The sequence below is a fragment of the Rhincodon typus genome, chromosome 1, assembly GCF_021869965.1.
Source record: "Rhincodon typus isolate 14 chromosome 1, sRhiTyp1.1, whole genome shotgun sequence".
Lineage (NCBI taxonomy): Eukaryota > Metazoa > Chordata > Chondrichthyes > Orectolobiformes > Rhincodontidae > Rhincodon > Rhincodon typus.
This window is the reverse complement of record NC_063332.1, coordinates 106,062,242-106,081,515: the sequence shown is the minus strand read 5'-3', so window position 1 is coordinate 106,081,515 and position 19,274 is coordinate 106,062,242. Positions and strand designations below refer to the sequence as shown.

At 40.6% G+C, this 19,274-nt stretch overlaps 1 protein-coding gene across 2 annotated transcripts in view; it reads right to left on the bottom strand.

Annotated features, from left to right (window-relative positions):
* Nucleotides 1-18,580, bottom strand: part of sdad1 (SDA1 domain containing 1) — a 48,850-nt gene extending 30,270 nt beyond the window's left edge. Inside the window, exons 1-6 of one of the 2 annotated variants that reach the window (XM_048601723.1) lie at nt 18,400-18,580; nt 12,729-12,833; nt 11,496-11,594; nt 8,029-8,211; nt 5,733-5,833; nt 3,363-3,420 (exon numbers count right to left, since the gene is read on the bottom strand). In XM_048601723.1, coding sequence (XP_048457680.1) covers nt 3,363-3,420; nt 5,733-5,833; nt 8,029-8,211; nt 11,496-11,594; nt 12,729-12,833; nt 18,400-18,489 — 636 coding nt within the window. In that variant the 5' untranslated portion in view covers nt 18,490-18,580. The remainder of the gene's footprint in view (nt 1-3,362; nt 3,421-5,732; nt 5,834-8,028; nt 8,212-11,495; nt 11,595-12,728; nt 12,834-18,399) is intronic. The other variant, XM_048601729.1, reaches the window with a different exon arrangement.
* Nucleotides 18,581-19,274: the final 694 nt, after the last annotated feature.

Here is a 19,274-nt window from a genome sequence, read left to right as displayed (position 1 = left end):
GGTCAGATGGAGTGAACAGTTAATAAAACATTTAGTAGCTTGGACTTTATTAATAGGGGCATGCGTATGATAGCAAGGATGCTGAACTTAAACAAGACATTTGTTAAATCTCAACTGGAGCATTGTGTGCCGTTTTGGGTGCTGTAGGAAAAGGTGTGAAAGCACTAGACAGAATGCAGAAGAGGTTTACAAAAATGGCTCAAGGGTTGAGAGACTTAACTTGTGAGGGCTAGTTGGAGGGATTCAGACTGTTTTCCTTGTGGAGGGGACAACTAAGAAGAGACCTTATAGAAGTTTCCAAAATCACGAGAGGCCTGGATACGGTAGATAAGAAGAAACAGATCTTGCTTATAAGATAGAAAATGAGAGGTCAAAAATGTAAAATGATTTGCAAATGTAGCAAAAGTGATACAAGGAATTTTTTTTTTGGAAAAATGTGTAACTGTAGTTGAAGCAGGCTCAATTCAGGTTTTCAAGAGGGCCTTAGATGACTACTTGAATGGAAACAACATGCAAGGGTCTGGAGAAAAGGTGGATGAATGGCACTAATTCATAATGCTCATTAGAGAACCAGTGCAGACATGTTGGGCCAGATAGCCTCTTTTTGCAATGTAACAATTTTGTGATTCTGTAATTTCCTAGACACCACCGAATTTAAAAACAAAGACGTAAATTAGCATCTGTTTATTTTTTAAAATAGGAACTGATACATAACAAGCCATCTGCTTAAAAACATTTTTCTGTAAAGTAGTGAGGTCACTTCTAAATGGTTATCTGTTTCTCCCTAACACAGGCACTGCACTTAAGTATGCAAGACAGTATGCAAGACACTGAGATGCAGTAACACAGAAATGCCAATCTCTACCAGGTATAACCATTTGAGTATTATTATCCACTTGTAACAGTGTTCATTACAACATCCACGATATCATTCCCCCATTTGGCTATACTTGAAGTTCTGCAGCCTAACCCAGAGACTTCATATTCATAAAAAAGGAATTTATTACCCCAGTGACTCCAGTTTTAACTTGCTCCCAGTAAGTTGTATATTCCATTGTTAAAGAGCGTTGAAACTCTTCTCTCCCTTTTGTAGCCCTTGTCCCATTTGTAGACCCTATTCATCCTCTTCAGGCCCTCACACCCTCCCCAAACTTTGTTGTTCTTCCACCACACTTCCCCATCACCTACCCCCCCACCCAACACTTGGCAACCCTTCAACCTCCTTTACAGCTCCTCGCCACCTCACCTTGACCCCAAGCCCAGCCCTCCTCCCTACCCCAACCCACCCCACCCCACCCCACCAGTGACTGTGTCTGCACATGTTCAGAGACCATTATGGATAAGCACTCTATTCATATACCGTCCTTCAGAACCTTGGTCATCAAAATGTGCTTTATAGATTATAATGTGCTTTATAGATTATAAAGTGCTTCTGACATGTAGTCACTGTTGCAATGTTGGAAATGCAGTAGTCAATTAGTGCACAGCAAACCTGCATATACAGCAACATGATAATGATCTTATCCTATTTGTACTGATCTGGACACTGGAGACGATTCCAGTCCTCTTCAAAATAGTGCCAAAGGACCTTTTACATCCACCTGAGGTGGGTGTGTTATTTCAATTTAATGATGCATCTGAAATACAACACCTCGGACTGTGCAGCACTTTCCCCATACTGCACTGGAATTATAGCCTAAACTTCTGCGCTCAGGTGGTGGAATGAGACTTAAACCCATGACATTCTGATTCAAAAGTGACAGTGCTTGTTCTCCAGGTCTCTAAACTCAACAGCTCAAGGGATACAAGGACAGTTTCAGAGAAAAGCCAGGTATATTTGTAACATTGTTTGTGCACCAGAAAGTGGAGGCATACTATCCCACCTCAACAATCCACCTTCCCATCCCTTGACTACAAACCTACCTATCCCCGCTGGCTTCAGTCTCCAGTCCCTATGATAGGACCTGATCATTTACTCTGCCTTTGCCAGCCCAGGGATCCTTACTTGTAGCTGCAGGCTCCTTATCTGTGGCCTGTTCCCCACTTGAAAGAGTGAAGCCTGCCAATCAGGGTGACGTCTGGATAGGGACTTCATTTTTGTTTTGAAGAGACAAAACTCCACAGACTTTAGGGAAACCTGGACATCCTGGCTTTCTCACCTTTCCTGTCTGAAACATTCTTCCTCACCTTGGAAAACTGACTCTCATCAATATTGGGACTTTTACTTCAACATCTAAAAATGCAAGTTCCTATATTGCTGGTAAAGTCTCATTCAGATCCTGCATCACACTATTACTGCACCCTAGATGGTGACACTGCAGTTCAACTCAGGGCTCAAAATCTATTCTCAGCGAGTTCACAAAATAGGAAGTCAGCACAAGAAAAATCTAGAATTAACAATCCCCAGTACAAATAAATTATCCTCACAACTCTGGTGTCTGACTTGCACCATATCAGAGAGATTGCCAGATTTCTATGGGCAGACCTCTGCGAGATTATTGGTGAGCACAACCAATTTGCTGCTATTTGCAAAATCCACACAAATGTTTAAAAAAACTGTCTTGGCTCTTCATGTCACTGTTGACAATGGTTATTAATAGACTCTGGATAATCATAATATGATTAACCATATGGATAACCATAGAAAGCATACAGTCTGGGTGCATAATGGGCTGGTATGGCAACTGTTCTTCCCACGACCGTAAAAAACTACACAAAGTGGTGTGCACAGCCCAGACGATCATGAACTCCATTTACACACCTATTGCCATGGAAAGGCTGCCAATATCATCAAAGACCCATCCCACCACAGCAATGCACTCCTACAACCTCTTCCATTCGGGAGAAGATACAGAAGCTTGAACATACGCATGAGCAGGTTCAAGAACAGCTTCTCCCTTGCTGTTGTTAGACTGATGAATGGACTCTCTAACTTCAAATAATGCTGATCTTGTTAATGTTGATCTTGCCTCACGTACGTCCTGTGCAGCGTAACCTGTATACCTTACTCTGTTCTAGCTTTTTTCACTCTATGATCTGTATGTCCTTGATTACTATGATCAGCCTGTACTGCTCACTGTACTTAGGTATACATGACAGTAAATCAAATCAAATGTCCGTTCTCCCTGGTCATCGAGAACATCCTTCCTGCGTCATCTCATGGACAAAGTTCAGTGCAGTAGTGTTACGTTAAATTGCTACTCCTTCTGCGCGATTTATAACCATTTTGGAAAAAACATTTTCAGTAAACAACTATTGCTTTCATTTAATTACTAAATCAAGCATATAGCTCAATTCTTCTGAATACCCAGCTGCAAACTGTCCTGCCACATGGCAGTTCACAATTATTAATTCCTTCTTACCTTGGTCACTTTGGAGAAGCAAGCTGTCGTAATGACGTTCACAGTTTTTGCATCATTCCTGCAAATAAATCATATGTTTGCTTCTGTAATATTCAGCAGAAGATTCTTCTCATGCTAGATACTTTACTTGACATTATCAAGGCACAGATTCACATTTGAGTCTGGGCAATGAGTATCATCAAGTTATTTTACCACAGGAATTTACTACATCTGAACTGGTTCTTATTTTTTTTAACCGATCATCCAACCAGGAAAATGCACAGTTACAGGAAGCCTACCCTTTCTGTTCCCCACCCAACAGAATGACACTAAAGGCAACTGTAGGATCCCACCTGTCTGAATGAGATTGACTAATTCAACACTGAACAGAGACTAAAACTAGGAATTCATTCATTAAAAACACACAACGGGTGTTCCCTTCATCTTGTCTCTCATCAGCCTATGTTGAGGAAAACAAGATCTGTTTTTACAAACACAAAAGCATAGATCATAAAATAGGAGTAGACCATACGGCCCATCAATTCATTATAATCATAGCACATCATCCAATTCAGTACTCGATTCTGCTTTCTCCCAATACCTTTTGTTCCCTTTCACCCTAAGAACTATATCTAATGCCTTCTTGAAAGTATACAATGTTTTTGGTCTCGACCAGTTTCTACAGCAGAGAATTCAACAGGCTTACAACTCTTTGGATGAAAGAATTTTGCCTCATCTCAGTCCTAAACAGCCCACCCTATACTCTGAAACTGTGACGTGTTTTGGGTTCCCTGGTCGTTGAGAACATCCTTCCTGCGTTTACCTTGTATAGTTCTTTTAGAATTTTATTGGTTTCTATGACAGCCCCTGTCATTCTTCCAAACTCCGGTAAACCTAACCAATCCAGCCCCTCTGCATACATCAGTCCTCAATCCCAGGAGTCATTCTGCTAAAACTTTGTTGCACTCCCTCCATAACAGAACATCCTTCCTTTAAAAAGGAGACCAAAACTGTAGGCAATACTCCAGGTGTGGTCTCACCAAGCCCTGTACAATTGCAGCAAGACATCCCTGCTCCTTTATTCGAATCCCTTCACAATGAAGACCAGTATATCATTTGCGTTGCATCTGCATGTTGACTTTCAGCAAGTGGTGTACCAGGACACTCAGGTCTCATTGCATTTTCTCCTTTTCCCCAATCTATTACATTCAAATAATCCTGATAATCTACCTTTACTATATATATAACGTTTGTATAAATTTTAACAGTCAGGCCCTAGCACTGATCGCTGTGGCACACATTACATTTTGCCAACCAGAAAATGACCCATTTATCCCACAATGTTCCTTGTTAGCTTATTAATCATCTATCCTTGCTAATAGGCTATCCCCTAAACCCATGGACTTCGTTTTCCGTAATAATTTTTTGTGTGTCAGCATATCAAAAGTCTTCTAGAAACCTAAGTGTAGTAGATACGACCTATTCCCTTTTTTCTACTTTATTTCTTCATTGAATGCTAATAACTTGGTTAAATGGGACTTCCATTGTACCAAACCATGATAATGTTGCCCAAATACCTTCAAATTTTTCTATGTGCACTCCTATAATGTATTTAATATGAGCTTCTAATATCTTCACTAGGTCAAATGTTAAGCTAACTGGCCTGTACTTTTCTGCTGTATCTCCCTCCCTTTTTGAATAAAGGGGTTACATTCACAATTTTCCAATCCAATAGAAATCTTACCCAAATCTAGGAAATTGTGGGATATCAAACTAATGCATCAACTATCTAAGACTTTTAAGACATGAGGACGAAGTCCATCAGGGCACAACGACTTATCAGCCCACAGCTTCAATAATTTGTTCAGCTTCACTTCCTTGGTGACTGGAGTTTTCATGAAGTCTTTGCTATCACCTCCTGATTTACAGCTTTCTATGATATTACTTGTAACCCCTGTCGTGGCAACTGATGCAAAATACCTTTTCAATTCAACCGCCATCTCCGTATTTTCAATTACTAATTCTCTAGACTCACTTTCTATAAGACCAATTCTCACATTTTTAACATATTTTAAATCTTTTTCTACACACTGATCCATGTTGAAACACAATACAGCATCCTCAATTAGCAAGCAGATCAAAAAGCAAGCAGTTTCTAATGACAATTAACCTTGGGGTCAAATTCATTCGAATCAGATCCTACACCTTTCCAAGAGCATTTATTGCCAAAACATCAACCATCATTGAACCATAAACACACATAAGGTTGCTGCTCTAATATTAATTATTTGAGAAGCAAAACTGATAATTAAGTTTGAGTGTTAAGTATTTAGCTAGAAGATAAACAATTGATAATTAACTATCCATGAACTAAAACACCCAAAAACTTACCAGATGTTTCTTTTGTACAGTTCTATCATTACATCCAAGGACATCTTGGCTGCTGTAGGGTTGCTGTCCCTCAACATGGTGTACATAAAATTTTGCAAAATCTGAGATGGTACAGATACAAGGTCCATTTAATCCCAGTATATTCAAATTATTTAAAATTTCTACAATTAAGTATATGCAATTCAAAATACATTTTATGCTGGGGAAAAACAATCAAAATCAGTAACTTTTTTTTAAATAAAAGAAAGAACAATTTTCCTATTAGCTGGGAGGCATGATTGATCTGCACTAGTTCTTGGTGTTATTAATGAGTGTATTTTGGGGCCGCCAGGGTATCAGCATTAAACTGTAATCATCGCGACTTCTGTCCAGCACAAGAGTCAACCTGGAGTCATGAAATCCCAGAAAATTATTCTACCGCCTAGACATGACACTAGCAATATATTGCTAATTAGATTCCAAAATACTTCTTCGAACACAAATGATATGAAGAATGGATGGGCAGACTGCTGGATTGAGCCTTGTATTACTGCACGTAAACAGCAAGAATCATGGGAAAGATGTGAATTAAAAACTGTTTCTATGGTATGATCCATTTTAATATGGTTGTGCAATCTTGAAATCTGAAACTCCATGTCTCTATGTAAAGGTCACACAAGGTTCACTCCTTATTTCTCCTTTGTCATAATTGTAATTAACTTTACTATGTGCACTTAACTTTTGTGCTTGTACATCTAGTTCAAAGTTGCTGGAAAACTCCTCTTTGGTAGAAGGTCTACATATCCTAGTAATGCTTAGTTCTCATGCAAATCCAAGCTATCATGGACTACGAAATGTTTGCATCTTACTTCCAGTTTGGGTTGGATGCAACAAATGAAAATGAAAATGAACACTCCAGAAACTTGTTGCTAACTCCCACAAACGTCATTCTTGTAACTGAAGACACATCTTAACAGCAGTGTGTCAATCTTTGTGACACAATTAATGAGGGGGCTAATCCTGATCTAATTACTTTTGAATAATAGCCTCACTGAATATCCACCCCAATCTAAGTTACACTTATTGGAGTCCTTGTACCACTTCAACCTAATTTATGTCTGATTATTTCTCACTTTCCTCCCTTTGAGTTTTGCCTGTTGCCTTTTCTGCATTATTTAGCGTCTCAATCTCTCCTCCTTCCATTCTATCTTTCCATTACTTATTTTCTTCTGTCATTTTCAAATTTTAGTTTTCTCTCTCCTGTTTGTCTCAACAACTATTATTGGAAACAAAGCAGCAGCATCAGCGGCCACTACACTTGGGGCTAAGATCAGCAGGAATGCAGAGATCATGCTATATGCCGGGGGCAGAGATCCAACTTAATGGATTTCAGTAAGGGGCACTGGTACGTGGATTTGAGCATCTGGGTTACTCAATATGTCCAGAGTTGAATATGATCCTTCGCATTGCAAAACCTCTGCAATTGGGCACTTGCTGAATACCTCACTGCACAAATAGCTACTCCAACAACCACTTTAAGATGCATAGTTCAGGCTATAAAATGGTTCTTCTACACTTGGTAGATGAGACATATATACACACACTAGGACCCATTCCATGTGAAAAAGGACAACGTTCAAATCTGTGCCCTTTTTGAACTCCCCAGGAACATGAGGGGCATACAAATCCCTGCTACTTTCTCCATGGCAACACCTTGGCCAATCAGGATTGACTAGCCAATGAATCAACACCTTTTTCTCTAATGGTATAAACTGCTGTGATTGTTTGAAATTTACATTTTTATGCTTTGTGCTGATGAGAACAAAACAAAATGCTCAGCAGTATGTCTGATGTTTAGCAATATTCAAGGACCGTAATGAATGCTGATGAATCAGTTTGATATATGTTATTGCAGAGCCATGCCTGAAAAATTACAGGCACTCAAACATATATACTTATATGGCACATTTTATCCATGGAGGTGCAGGAGGGTGACATGCAGTTAAGTGAAATATTCGCATAAAATCCCAAATATTCACATAAAATCCCATTGTAAGATTACCTCTCAAGTGAGACTAACAATTTAAGCAGTATTCCCAAATTCCTATTCAATTAACAGTAATCTTTTAAGATTATTCCCAAGAGCTTAATTAAAAAAAACTACCATTTAAGAAGACAACTAATATATAACCAATGGACGAGGAACCCTTATAAAGTATTAAATTCATCACTGCAAACATTTTCTCTTGTTCTAAATAAAATGAAAATTGAGCCATGATACTGTTTCTAGTTCATAAAATTGCTTTGTGTTACTCACGGTGTTTACTTTGTTGTTTTTGTGTTTGGCATTGATATTCTTAATGTCAGTCACAATATGCATGTAGAGGGTCTTTCGTAGGAGTTTGTCATGGCACCTCAGGAGCTCAAAGAACAATTCTAGCAAACTTGTGGGATTCAGGAGGTTCTTATTTCTCAACAAAATCAAAGCTTTACAGAATGTCTAAAAAGATTGAAACAAAACAAAATTAGGATAAAACCATTAGCACAACATTAAGAAAGTGACTAAGGAGCTTTGATCCCTTTTCACAGGTTTTTATTTCACATCAACATCACAAAAAAGTGAAATAAAAACCGAAAGAACTGCAGATGCTGCAAATCGGGAACAAAAACAAAGTTGCTGGAAAAACTCAGCAGGTCTGGCAGCATCTGTGAAGGAAAAAACAGAGTGAACGTTTCGGGTCCGGTGATCCTTCCTCAGAACCCAAGCTTCTGTTTTTTCCTTCACAGATGCTGCCAGACTGCTGGGCTTTTCCAGCAACTTTGTTTTTGATCACAAAAAAGTAGGCGGTTATTCTAGGTGATAGCCAGCCTGGTGTGCTGTCGAAGCAAGCAATAGGATACTGTGTATTTCTCCAACCCAGGTGTATAAAATTTCTTGCAGGCAAAATTCAACTTCAGCACTGATCAAGCAGTTTAAAACAGGCTGCCTGTTCACTACTACCTGCTTCCCATTGTACTCAAGTTAAAGTGATCATAAAATCCACTCCATCCCTGGTCATTCTGCAGTACATCAGACCAATAACCACATCATCACAGCCAACAACAGCTAATAAGAAAAACTATCTGATCTCAATACTAGCAGCATGATTTAAACAGTACAGCTCTAAATAAATACTCAAACCTGGAATTTAAAGTATAAATCAAGTATTTGGAATATTTAACCTGCACATACAGTAAACTTTTTATTAACCAGACACTGTGGGATCAGGAGTGTGCCAGATGATCAAATATTCAGGATAATCAAGAGGTACGCATGACTGCATCAACCCTGACCAAGCAAAGTTTCAAGACATCAACAACACTCAAAAAAAATCTATGTAAAACCATCAACACACTTTATAAAATCAATGTAAAAACACACAATAAGTAACAGAAACATAATCCAGGGGTATACACATCACTGTTATACTTTATTTACAGCATAAATACTTGGCCATCACAATAGATCATGGTATTCAAGGTATATAATTTTCACCAGTTTATCAAAAATGCCGGTTAAAACAAAGTTTGCTGTAAAAGCAAATATTTGAAATGTTAAAGTTCTTTAATAATATTGTAATTACAATATATTATGTAGTACTTGACAATTTTTCTCAAATTATACCATTCAATCAACACTGAAAGCAATCTATTTTCCCAAGCTATCCAGAGTTTTAAACAAAATCACAGGTCAGAATTTTCTATTCACTGTTCTGGTGTGAGCAATGGTTGAAAAATGTGGAGGGAATTAAAAAAAACTTCAGAGTATTGATGTCAAGAATTTTTTTTAAAGATTTTCTGAATCTCACAAAAGAGTAGCAACCACCTTACCTCACATATTTGCATCTCACTAAAGCTCCACATTACGTGTCACTTCCAACTCTCCTCTCCTTCACCAAGATATTGGATGCCATAAATTCTCGCAAGGTATATCATAGCTGGAACCTGATGGTTGCAAATCCCCAAGTGCTTGAGCCAGCCACCACGCAAATGTTTCTTCACAATATCCCTACATTGTCTATGGCCACAATCCTCCTCAACTCTTTATACTCACTGGTCAGCAAGGTGGTAGGGTGGAACCTCAGTGAATAAGAGGATTAGCTTCTACAGGGTGTAGGTGTACATAGTCTGGGCTGTGGGGTAAGGTGGAGAAATTAATGGTTACAGAAAGTAGCTCAATGGAAAAGGACGAGGTGACTGAAAGACCATAGGGGCCACAGGAATAGCAATACAAAAAAGGAAACTTGAAGAATGAGGGGAAATTAACAAGTCACATTTGGAGACTACAAGTCACTCACAGTGAACCCTGTGGAAACTGCCATATCATATCGAAAGTCAACCATGCAATAACTACCCAAAATAGTTGATAATGCAAAGTGATGACAAAATTAAATTACTGTTTTTATCCTTTCACAGCAGAGCAAAACTTTTGGAATTTCAGAGGTAATTCAGAGGTAGACATCCTTCCACTGATTCAGTAATCCATATGTCTTCCATATGAACTTAATTGGCAAGTCATTAATTGTCCAAAATGAACAGTAAAAATTATTGTCTCATGTAATCATGGCCATAAATTACATTATGAGCATTAATTACCTCATCATGAGATATAAGTGAATGTAAACAGAACAGAGCAATTGGCAATTGAGGTTTTCATTTCACTAACGTATTTCATTCATTATTGACAGTCATTGAGTGGGCATGATACATGCAACAGTCAGTCAATTCAATAAGACTTTGTGAGGGGTGTGTGCAGTGACAGAGTGATTGGTAGCTCTGTGAGTATGAGGTAATATAGAAAAACAGCAGCACTTACTCCTACGCTGTACAAATCATTGGTCTTCTTACTGTACTGCTGGGTGTCACTTCATTCCGGACACCACTAATCCAGTTGCAATGTGTGCCCAGGCTGGCTTGTGGTCAGCAGGATGAAAGACTGCCGTCTTTTGCACTACCTCATCCACCGGCACTCTAACCACCAGATTAGGAACAAGTTTTCCTTATATCTGGGCCATTTACCGAACGCAGCGGCTCAAGTAGCACAATGTAAAGGGTCATTCCTGGCTTGCAGCCTCTTGTATAGTTTGCAGCCTGGCTTTAAATGTGGCATCAGCAGCATAAACACCAGGAAGTCCCAGCTGTGGCAAGCCTCCCACATCAGTCCGCAGGAATAAGGACTGCTCTCCTCTTCATTACCCCATCCACCAAGATGTCCATGTTCCTATCCACAATAGGGGAAGCGAGCTTTTTACCCCTTTGGGCCACTATCTGGTGATAACAGTCAAGTACCAGAGTGCAAAAGGCAGTTCCTGGCTTGCAGCATCTGAATATGGCACTACCGTAACATCCCAACAGTGGTGAGTACATCCGCCTCTCTGGCCATCCAATTCCCAGGAAAAGGCACTCAAGAGCCCAGTTGCATAATCATTAAGTGAAGAACAGAGGACTGTGTGGGAAAAGTTGCCCTGAGCCATGATGAAATAGGCAATACGAATTTCACTTTCAAAACACTAACTAAAACTGGGAAAATTACACCAATAGTAAATAATTAAAATCCAGAACCAAATTAAATAAATATGCATTGTTTGCTTATCCTTTATGTTACACATTTCCTGCATTATGATACAAATGCTGCAATTCTTTTAGCCACCCGAATTGTTACAAAACTTCTTACAAAGTGAAATTTGATGTCATGGACCAAGAGGGGGCCAACTATCCACCAAAGAGAAACCAAAAGTAGTTTACCATTCGCAAGTCTGGGTCCAGAATTGTGTGATGTGAGAAAAGGAGGTCTTTCAATTCCTGGGCAAAGTCAGCGAGCTCTGTTGGGTAACAGTGAGCAACCTGTAGAAACAAATGAAAGGAAGTCACTCGATCGCTTTTAAAGGAAAAATGAGTAAAATTAAGTATTTTACAATTTCAGAAGGTGGCAGCAAGGCTGCTATTATAAACTTAACACACATTGGTTAGAACATAAATTCTTACTTCAATTTACTATCCAGGAATCCTGACTGCAGCAAAGGGCAGGAAGATTTTGTCTACGGACAGGATTAAGCATTACTTCCCCGGCAAACAGTTTATCAATACTCAAGATTAAACTCCAGTATGACTACTGAGCTGTTGCATGAGGCATTGGCACCTATTAAGCTGTGCCTTACAAGAAGTCATTGGCTGCAGTAGGCTGCGAAAATGGTCAAGAAAACAAAACCTCTAGGAAAATCAAGCTCAGTGTTTTCAATGAACCAGAAATGGAAATTAAATACAAATTCATGACAAAAATAGACATTTGCGATGCATATAAAATTTGTTGCAAATCTTTAAAGTTACAGGTACCATAGTGCCGCAATAAAGCAGGGATCCTGCACATTTCATGAAACAAAATTGCATGACTGTTCATTCCATGACAAAATTAAAATATTTCACTACCATTTTTTCCAGAAATGGGTTATTTTTTAATTCTTATAACAAGCTTTGCAGCCTTGCATTCCATCTCAGTTATCCAATAATCTCACATTCACAAAATACTGGTTTGTGAAAATTTAAGTGCTCCATGAAAAGTGCTTACATGGTCACCAAACTATTTAGTTGTTGAAAGAAGAAAAATAAAAAGCAAAATCAAAACAAAACAGTTCTGCCATGGTAACACATCAGATTCATGCACATGGATGTTTTCTTGCATTTTACATGCTCACTGCTGCTTAGGGTTTTCTACCTTCTGCTCCTCAATGTTCTGCAAAGATTCAAATCCCAAGATTTTCCAATGGTGAAGGGCTTTTTTTTTGGGAAATTCCTGGCCTTTTCCAGGCCTAGAAAAGTCATTTACAAATGTCACAGCCTGAAGGAATGCTGGCAAAGTTTGCAATATATGTTATCCCTGTACAACATTGCACAAGGCTTCTATTCATCCTTCAGAAGAATGTCCTCGTACTGTTCTTAGTCCCACATGAATTTTACTACCAGCAACACAGATAAACTTACTTGTGCCAGAAACATCACCAGTTCAGAAAGTTCTTTACTTGGTTTGTCTGGCTGCAGTCTGAAAATCCGCACATTAGACTGGTAGTGATGGTACTGCTGTGTGAACTGTAGGGAGAAAGAAAATAAAGCAGTAACGATAACAGAAATCATTAACAAACAAATTTTGTATCATATTCATCACAAAAGATGAAGTTTTATCAGTAACTGCAGTACTCATTCCTCCCATAGGTGGTGCTGTGATAGATATTTTCAATATTAAAATTCATACTGTGAAATACAACCAATGCTATTTTATAGCTAGTGTATGTAACCACAGATTGCAGTACTGTCTAGATATCAGGTTCCCATAAATCATTCAAATGCTTTGACTTTTTTTAAACCACCATTTCTTTCAGTAACTGAAATTTTGAAATCTAAAATAGGGTTTATACAAAATAAAACAATTCATGGAGGCTAGTACAACAAATACCCATCTGGATAGAAACAGAAAGGATTAAGAGGGATATGGGCCAAATGCTGGCAAATGGGACTAGATTTGTTTAGGATATCTGTTTGGCATGGACGACTTGGACCAAAGGGTCTGTTACCGTGCTTTACATCTCTATGACTCTATAGAATTACATATTTCACAACTATGTGATTGAATTTATGCACTGAATTGTCCACAACTATTTTCTGAGTTGTCAATCTATATTACTGCTCATAACTGCACCTTTGTGAATCAGAGACAGCAGACAGGAACAAATAACCCATAACATTCAGAAAGCTCTGATTAGAAGTAGCGGTCTTTAACTGCTCCCCACCCCACCCCCAACCTGCGCTCCTCCCACTTAAACACCGCAACATAGATTCCATTCTCTCTTTTGCAACATATATCCCTTACATCTCATAGAGTACAGGTTTTGAAAACTCTGAGGACTAAATCTGCTGGTAGGCCAGTGACAGCTACACATTTGTCTGGATTAACTGCAGTTTTAATGTATGATAGCTTAAAACATAACCAGCATACAACGTAATCTTTTTAAAGAAAGGAAAAATAGTTGTCATGGCCACTTAATGTTTCTTCGCTATCACATAAAAACAATGTCACTGAGGACAAGGAAGAGAGAAGTAGACATCCAAACTGATTGAGCAACCACATCATGCATCCTTTTCTGGTCAACTGCCCTAATAATTCCACAAGCAAATACTGCAGACAGTTCCAATGAGGGTTTACAACGGGTGATGTACAAGACATGAGGATGCTGGAGTAATCAAGAGATGGAAGTGGAATATAACCATAAGTAGAAAAGGCTCTGCATTAGCCAGTTCTTGGCTCTTGAACTGTACACTCTGATCTTAAGATCTAAAAAGGACCACACATACAGAACCATTGAAGACATTCACTTACAGCCAGAAACAGACAGGGACATCACCTGGAGTTACTGGAGGCATCATAACCACTTAGAGCAGCCTCTCCCTGGTAAAGAAACTTCAAGGCCAATTTCTGTATCAAACTCAGATTCATTCAGTAGTGGGGAAGTTATTCGGAGAGAATTGCAGCAAGCAGCTTTGCAAAACAATCTCTCAACACCTGTATATTCCCATACATACATGACTAAAGTCTCCCTTCAACAATGCCATGTTCACATGTTGGGCAGATGAAACAAGGGGCTGAGTGTCTTACAGCTGTTGCTATATTCCTATCACCTTCTCAGCCAGGTTCCTCAAATGTCTGTTCTTGTAGCTACTTGGACCAAAGAGGATTGAGAAGGGTTGAAACAAGAGTTCACAATAACCAAAAGATCAGGAAATGTTGCTCATCTACCCCCACTCCACCCCCATCTCCCAGCATAGAGTCAGAGTTGTACAGCATGGAGAGAGACCCTTCTGTCCAAATCGTCCATGCCGACCAGATAACCTAAATTAATTTAATCCCATTTGCCAGCATTTGGCCCATATCTCTCTAAGCCCCTCCTGTTCATATGCCCATCCAGATTGCCTTTTAAATGTCGTAATTGTACCAGATTCCACCACTTGCTCTGCCAGATCATTCCATACATGCACCATCCTCCACATGAATAAATTGCCCTTTAGATCCCTTTTAAACCTTTCTCCCTCACCTTAAATCTATGCCCTCTAGTTTTGGACACCCCTACCTTAAGAATAAAACGACCTTGGCTATTACCCAATCCATGCCTCTCATGATTTTATAAACTTCTACAAGGTCAGCCTCAGCCTCCAACGCTCCAGGGATAAAAGCCCCAAGCCTATTCAGCCACTCCCTTGGCTCAAACCCTCCAGTGCTGGCAACATTCATTTTTGCGCCCTTTCAAGTTTCACGACATCCTTCCCAAAGCAGGGAGACCAGAATTGAATGCAGAATTCCAAAAGTGGACTAACCAATGTCCTGTACAGCCGGAATATGAAATCCCAACTCCTATAGTCAATACACTGACCAACAAAGGCAAATGTACCAAACACCTTCTTCACTACTCTGTCTGCCTGCTATTCCACTTTCAATGAACTATAAATCTGTACCCCAAGGTCTCTTTAGAGTCATAGTCATACAGCCATAAATTCATACAGCACGGGAACAGACCCTTCAGTCCAACCCGTCCATGCCGACCACAATCCCAAACTAAACTTCTGCTCCTATGATGCTGCTTGGCCTGCTGTGTTCATCCAGCCCTGCACCTTGTTGTCTAAACTACTCCCTCCTGCCTGCGCTTGGTCCATATCCCGCCAAGTGTTTCATGTACTTATCTAAATATCTTTTAAAAGTTGTAACTGTACCACATTCACTACTTCCTAGGGAAGTTCATTCATTCATTCCACACACAAACCACACAAAATGATTTTTTTAAATCATTCTCCTCTCACCTCAAAAATATGCCTCCTGGTCTTGAAATCCCCACCCTAGGGAAAAGACACCTGCCATTCACCTCATCTATACCCCTCATTATTTTATAAAACTCTCTAAGGTCACCTCTCAACCTTCTATGTTACAATGAAAAAAGTCCCAGCCTATCCAGCTTCTCTTTATAATTCAAACCCTTCATTCCCGGCAACATCTTGGTAAATCTCTTCCGAACCCTCTCCAGCTTAATAATATCCTTCCTATAATAAGGAAACAAGAATTGGACACTGTGCTCCAGAAGAGGTTTCACCAACATCCTGTACAACCTTAACATAATGTCCCAACTCTTATATTCAAAGGTCTGAGCAATGAAGGCAAGCATGCCAAATGCCTTCTTAACCACCTCGGTACTGAGGAAGGGTCACCGGTCCCAAAACATTAACCCTGTTTTGTTCAAAGAATTATGCACCTGAACCCCTTTAGCTCTCTGTTCTATAACACTGCCCAAGGCCCTACTTTTAATTGTCCAAGTCTTGTCGTTGTTTGGTTTACCAAAATGCAATATCTCGCATTTATCCAAATTAGCCTCCATTTGCCATTCTTCAGCCCCTTGACCCAATTGATCAATATCTCTTTGTAATTTTAGATAACCTTCTCCACTGTCCACTATAGCACTAATCTTGGTGTCATCCACTAACCTACTAACCAGGCTTTCTACATTGTCATCTCAATCATTTACATAAATGACAAACAAAAGTGGACCCAGCACTGATCCCTATTTGTTCGACAACACTCCCCGGGACCCTATCATTAAGTGTATATGGCCTGTCTTACCAAAATGCAACACCTGGCATCTTAGCAGCAGTTTGCAATTCACGGAAAAAGGAGAAAACAAGCTTCTCTTTACATATTTTCTAAACAATCTGCTCAAAGATGGCACAGGTGGATCTTGAATACAGTCCTTTTGGCTCAGAGGTGGACACAAAAACTTCTATTTATTCCATTGCATTACCCATGATTGTCGAATATCTGAAAGTGATTTACAGCCAATCAATTACTTGTTGAAGGGTAGTCACTGTTGTAAAGTACGGAATAGAATAGAATCCATACAGTGTGGAAACAGGCCATTCGGCCCAACAAGTCTACACCGACCCTCCGGAGAGCATCCCACTCAGACCTATCAACCTATCCTTTCCCTGTAACCCTGCATTTCCCATGGCTAATGCATCTAACCTACATATCCCTGAACACTATGGGCAAGTTAGCATGGCAAACAACCTAACTTGCACATCTTTGGACTGTGGGAGAAAACCGAAGCATCCAGCGGAAACCCACGCATGTATATCCCCTACTCAACCACCACCATCAAATCAGGGGATCAACCCTGGTTTAGTGGAGAGTTCTGGACTGCTTCCCAGCAGCAACACCAGCCATACCTAAAAATGACGTGTCAACGTGGTGAAGCTACCAAACAGGACCACTTGCATGCCAAAACATCATATGCAGCAAGTGATAGACAGAACTAAATAATCCCACAACCAATGGATAAAATCTAAGCTCTACATTTCTACCACATCCAGTCATGAATAGTGGACAATTAAATAACTCACTGGAGGAGGCGGATCCACAAACATTCCCACCCTTAATGTTGGAAGAGCCCAACATATCAATGTAAAACTTAAGGCTGAAGCATTCACAGCAATCTTCAAAGGTTCCAAGTGGACTGTCCATCTTGGCCTCCTCCATCTATAACTGTTGAAATTCACCAAAAATCCTTACGCAGCAACCTCCAAGTCCACAACCACTTTCATCTAGAAGGACAGGGGCACCAGATACATGGTGCCATTACCAGCTGCAAATTACCGTCCAAGTCACTCAGCATCCTGACTTCGAAATTCTTTCACTCGCTCAAAATTGTTGGAATTACCTCCCTAATGACATTGTGGGTCACCTACAACATGTAGTCGGCAGCTTATCACCACATTCTCAGGGGCAACTAGGGATGGGCAATAAACGCTGACCAGCCTGCAATGCCCATGTCCCACGAGAGGATAAATACAGCAGCTATCAGCACGCAGTGAACTCCCACAAACAGTATGCTAGATAATCTATTTTATGATGCCCACTGAGAGGTACATACTGTCCAGGACACCGGCAAGATTTTCGCTACTTTTACTCAAAATAGTGCCACAGGATCTATCACATACGGCCTAGCAGGCAGACGGGAAGTCAGCTTAACAAGATGCAGGGCTGGATGAACACAGCAGGCCCAGCAGCATCATAGGGTCTGGGCCCGAAACGTCAGCCTTTCTGCTCCTATGATGCTGCTTGGCCTGTTGTGTTCATCCAGCCCTGCACCTTGGTTGTCTCGGATTCTCCAGCATCTGCAGTTCCTACTATCTCTAAGTCAGCTTAACATCTGGGCTGCGGGGACTGTGAAACACATCCCCCACTGGCAGCATCAGCCTTGTACTTATTTGATGCGCGCTCAAATGCTGAAGTGGGGCTTCAATTCCGAGCCCTTGTTGCACGAAGCTGCTGCTAACGCAGCCTCGGGTGACACCGAGTGAGATCGGTCTGCATCGGGGAGAGGGAAAGAGAGAATGTAACTTCTTGGGAAATTATAACATTGAGTGCTAACATGCTCTGACAAAAAAAAGTAACTTTGAAGAGCGGTTTGATCGACGTGGACGGAGGGCCAAGCGTCTGTAAATTTGTTCAGTTGTGGATTGAGAAGGGGTCTGTTATCTGGATGTGTGGAAAGGGCAGATTTTGCAATGCACTTGTGTTCTGATGGAGAGGAGCCCTAGCGAGAGGAAATCACTCACTCACCTCCTCTGTGTACGAACTCGGGTCCCTCTTAATCAGGTTCTGTAGCTGCGGTAAGTTACTAGGCAACCTATTGTTGTTCCTTGCGGACATGATTCCACCGGCAACCGGGACGTTCGATTTTTAACCCACGTGGCTTCTCCCCGGAACCCTAACCTTCCCAGCGTTCCAAACCCCAGCCACGGGCACCGCCGAAGATCAGAAACTACCGTTCCGAAAGCGAACATTTCGAAATGAGTTCAGAGGAGCTCGAAATGTTCACTCGGTTCTCTCTTCGAACAGACCCGCTGAGTCCCTCCTGCATTTTGTCTTATTTCAGGTGCCCGAAACGTCAGCCTCTCTGCTCCTATGATGCTGCTTGGCCTGCTGTGTTCATCCAGCCCTGCACCTTGTTGTCTCGGATTCTCCAGCATCTGCAGTTCCTACTATCTCTGTTCTTGAACCTGTCGGCCAGTGTATTTAAGCTTCTGTATCTTCTGCCTGAGAGAAGAGGTTGGAAGAGAGCATTACTGGGTTGGGAGGGGTCTTTGATGATGTTCGCAGCCTTTCAGCGGCAATGAGAAGTGTAAGTGGAGTCAGTGGATGGGAGGTTAGCTTCCGTGATGGTCTGGGCTGTGCACACTACTTTCTTACAGATCTGGGCAGAGCAGTTGCCATACCAGTCTGTTATGCACCCAGATAGAATGCTTTCTATGGTGCAACTGTAAAAGTTGATGATGGTCTTTATGGACATGCCAAATTTCTTAAGCCTCCTGTTGGAAAAAACGCATTGTTGTGCCTTCTTGGCCATCACATCTATGTAGGAAGTCCAGGACAGGTTGTCGGTTATTATCACTCCTGGGAACTTGACGCTCTCAACCCTCTCAACCTCAGCTTTG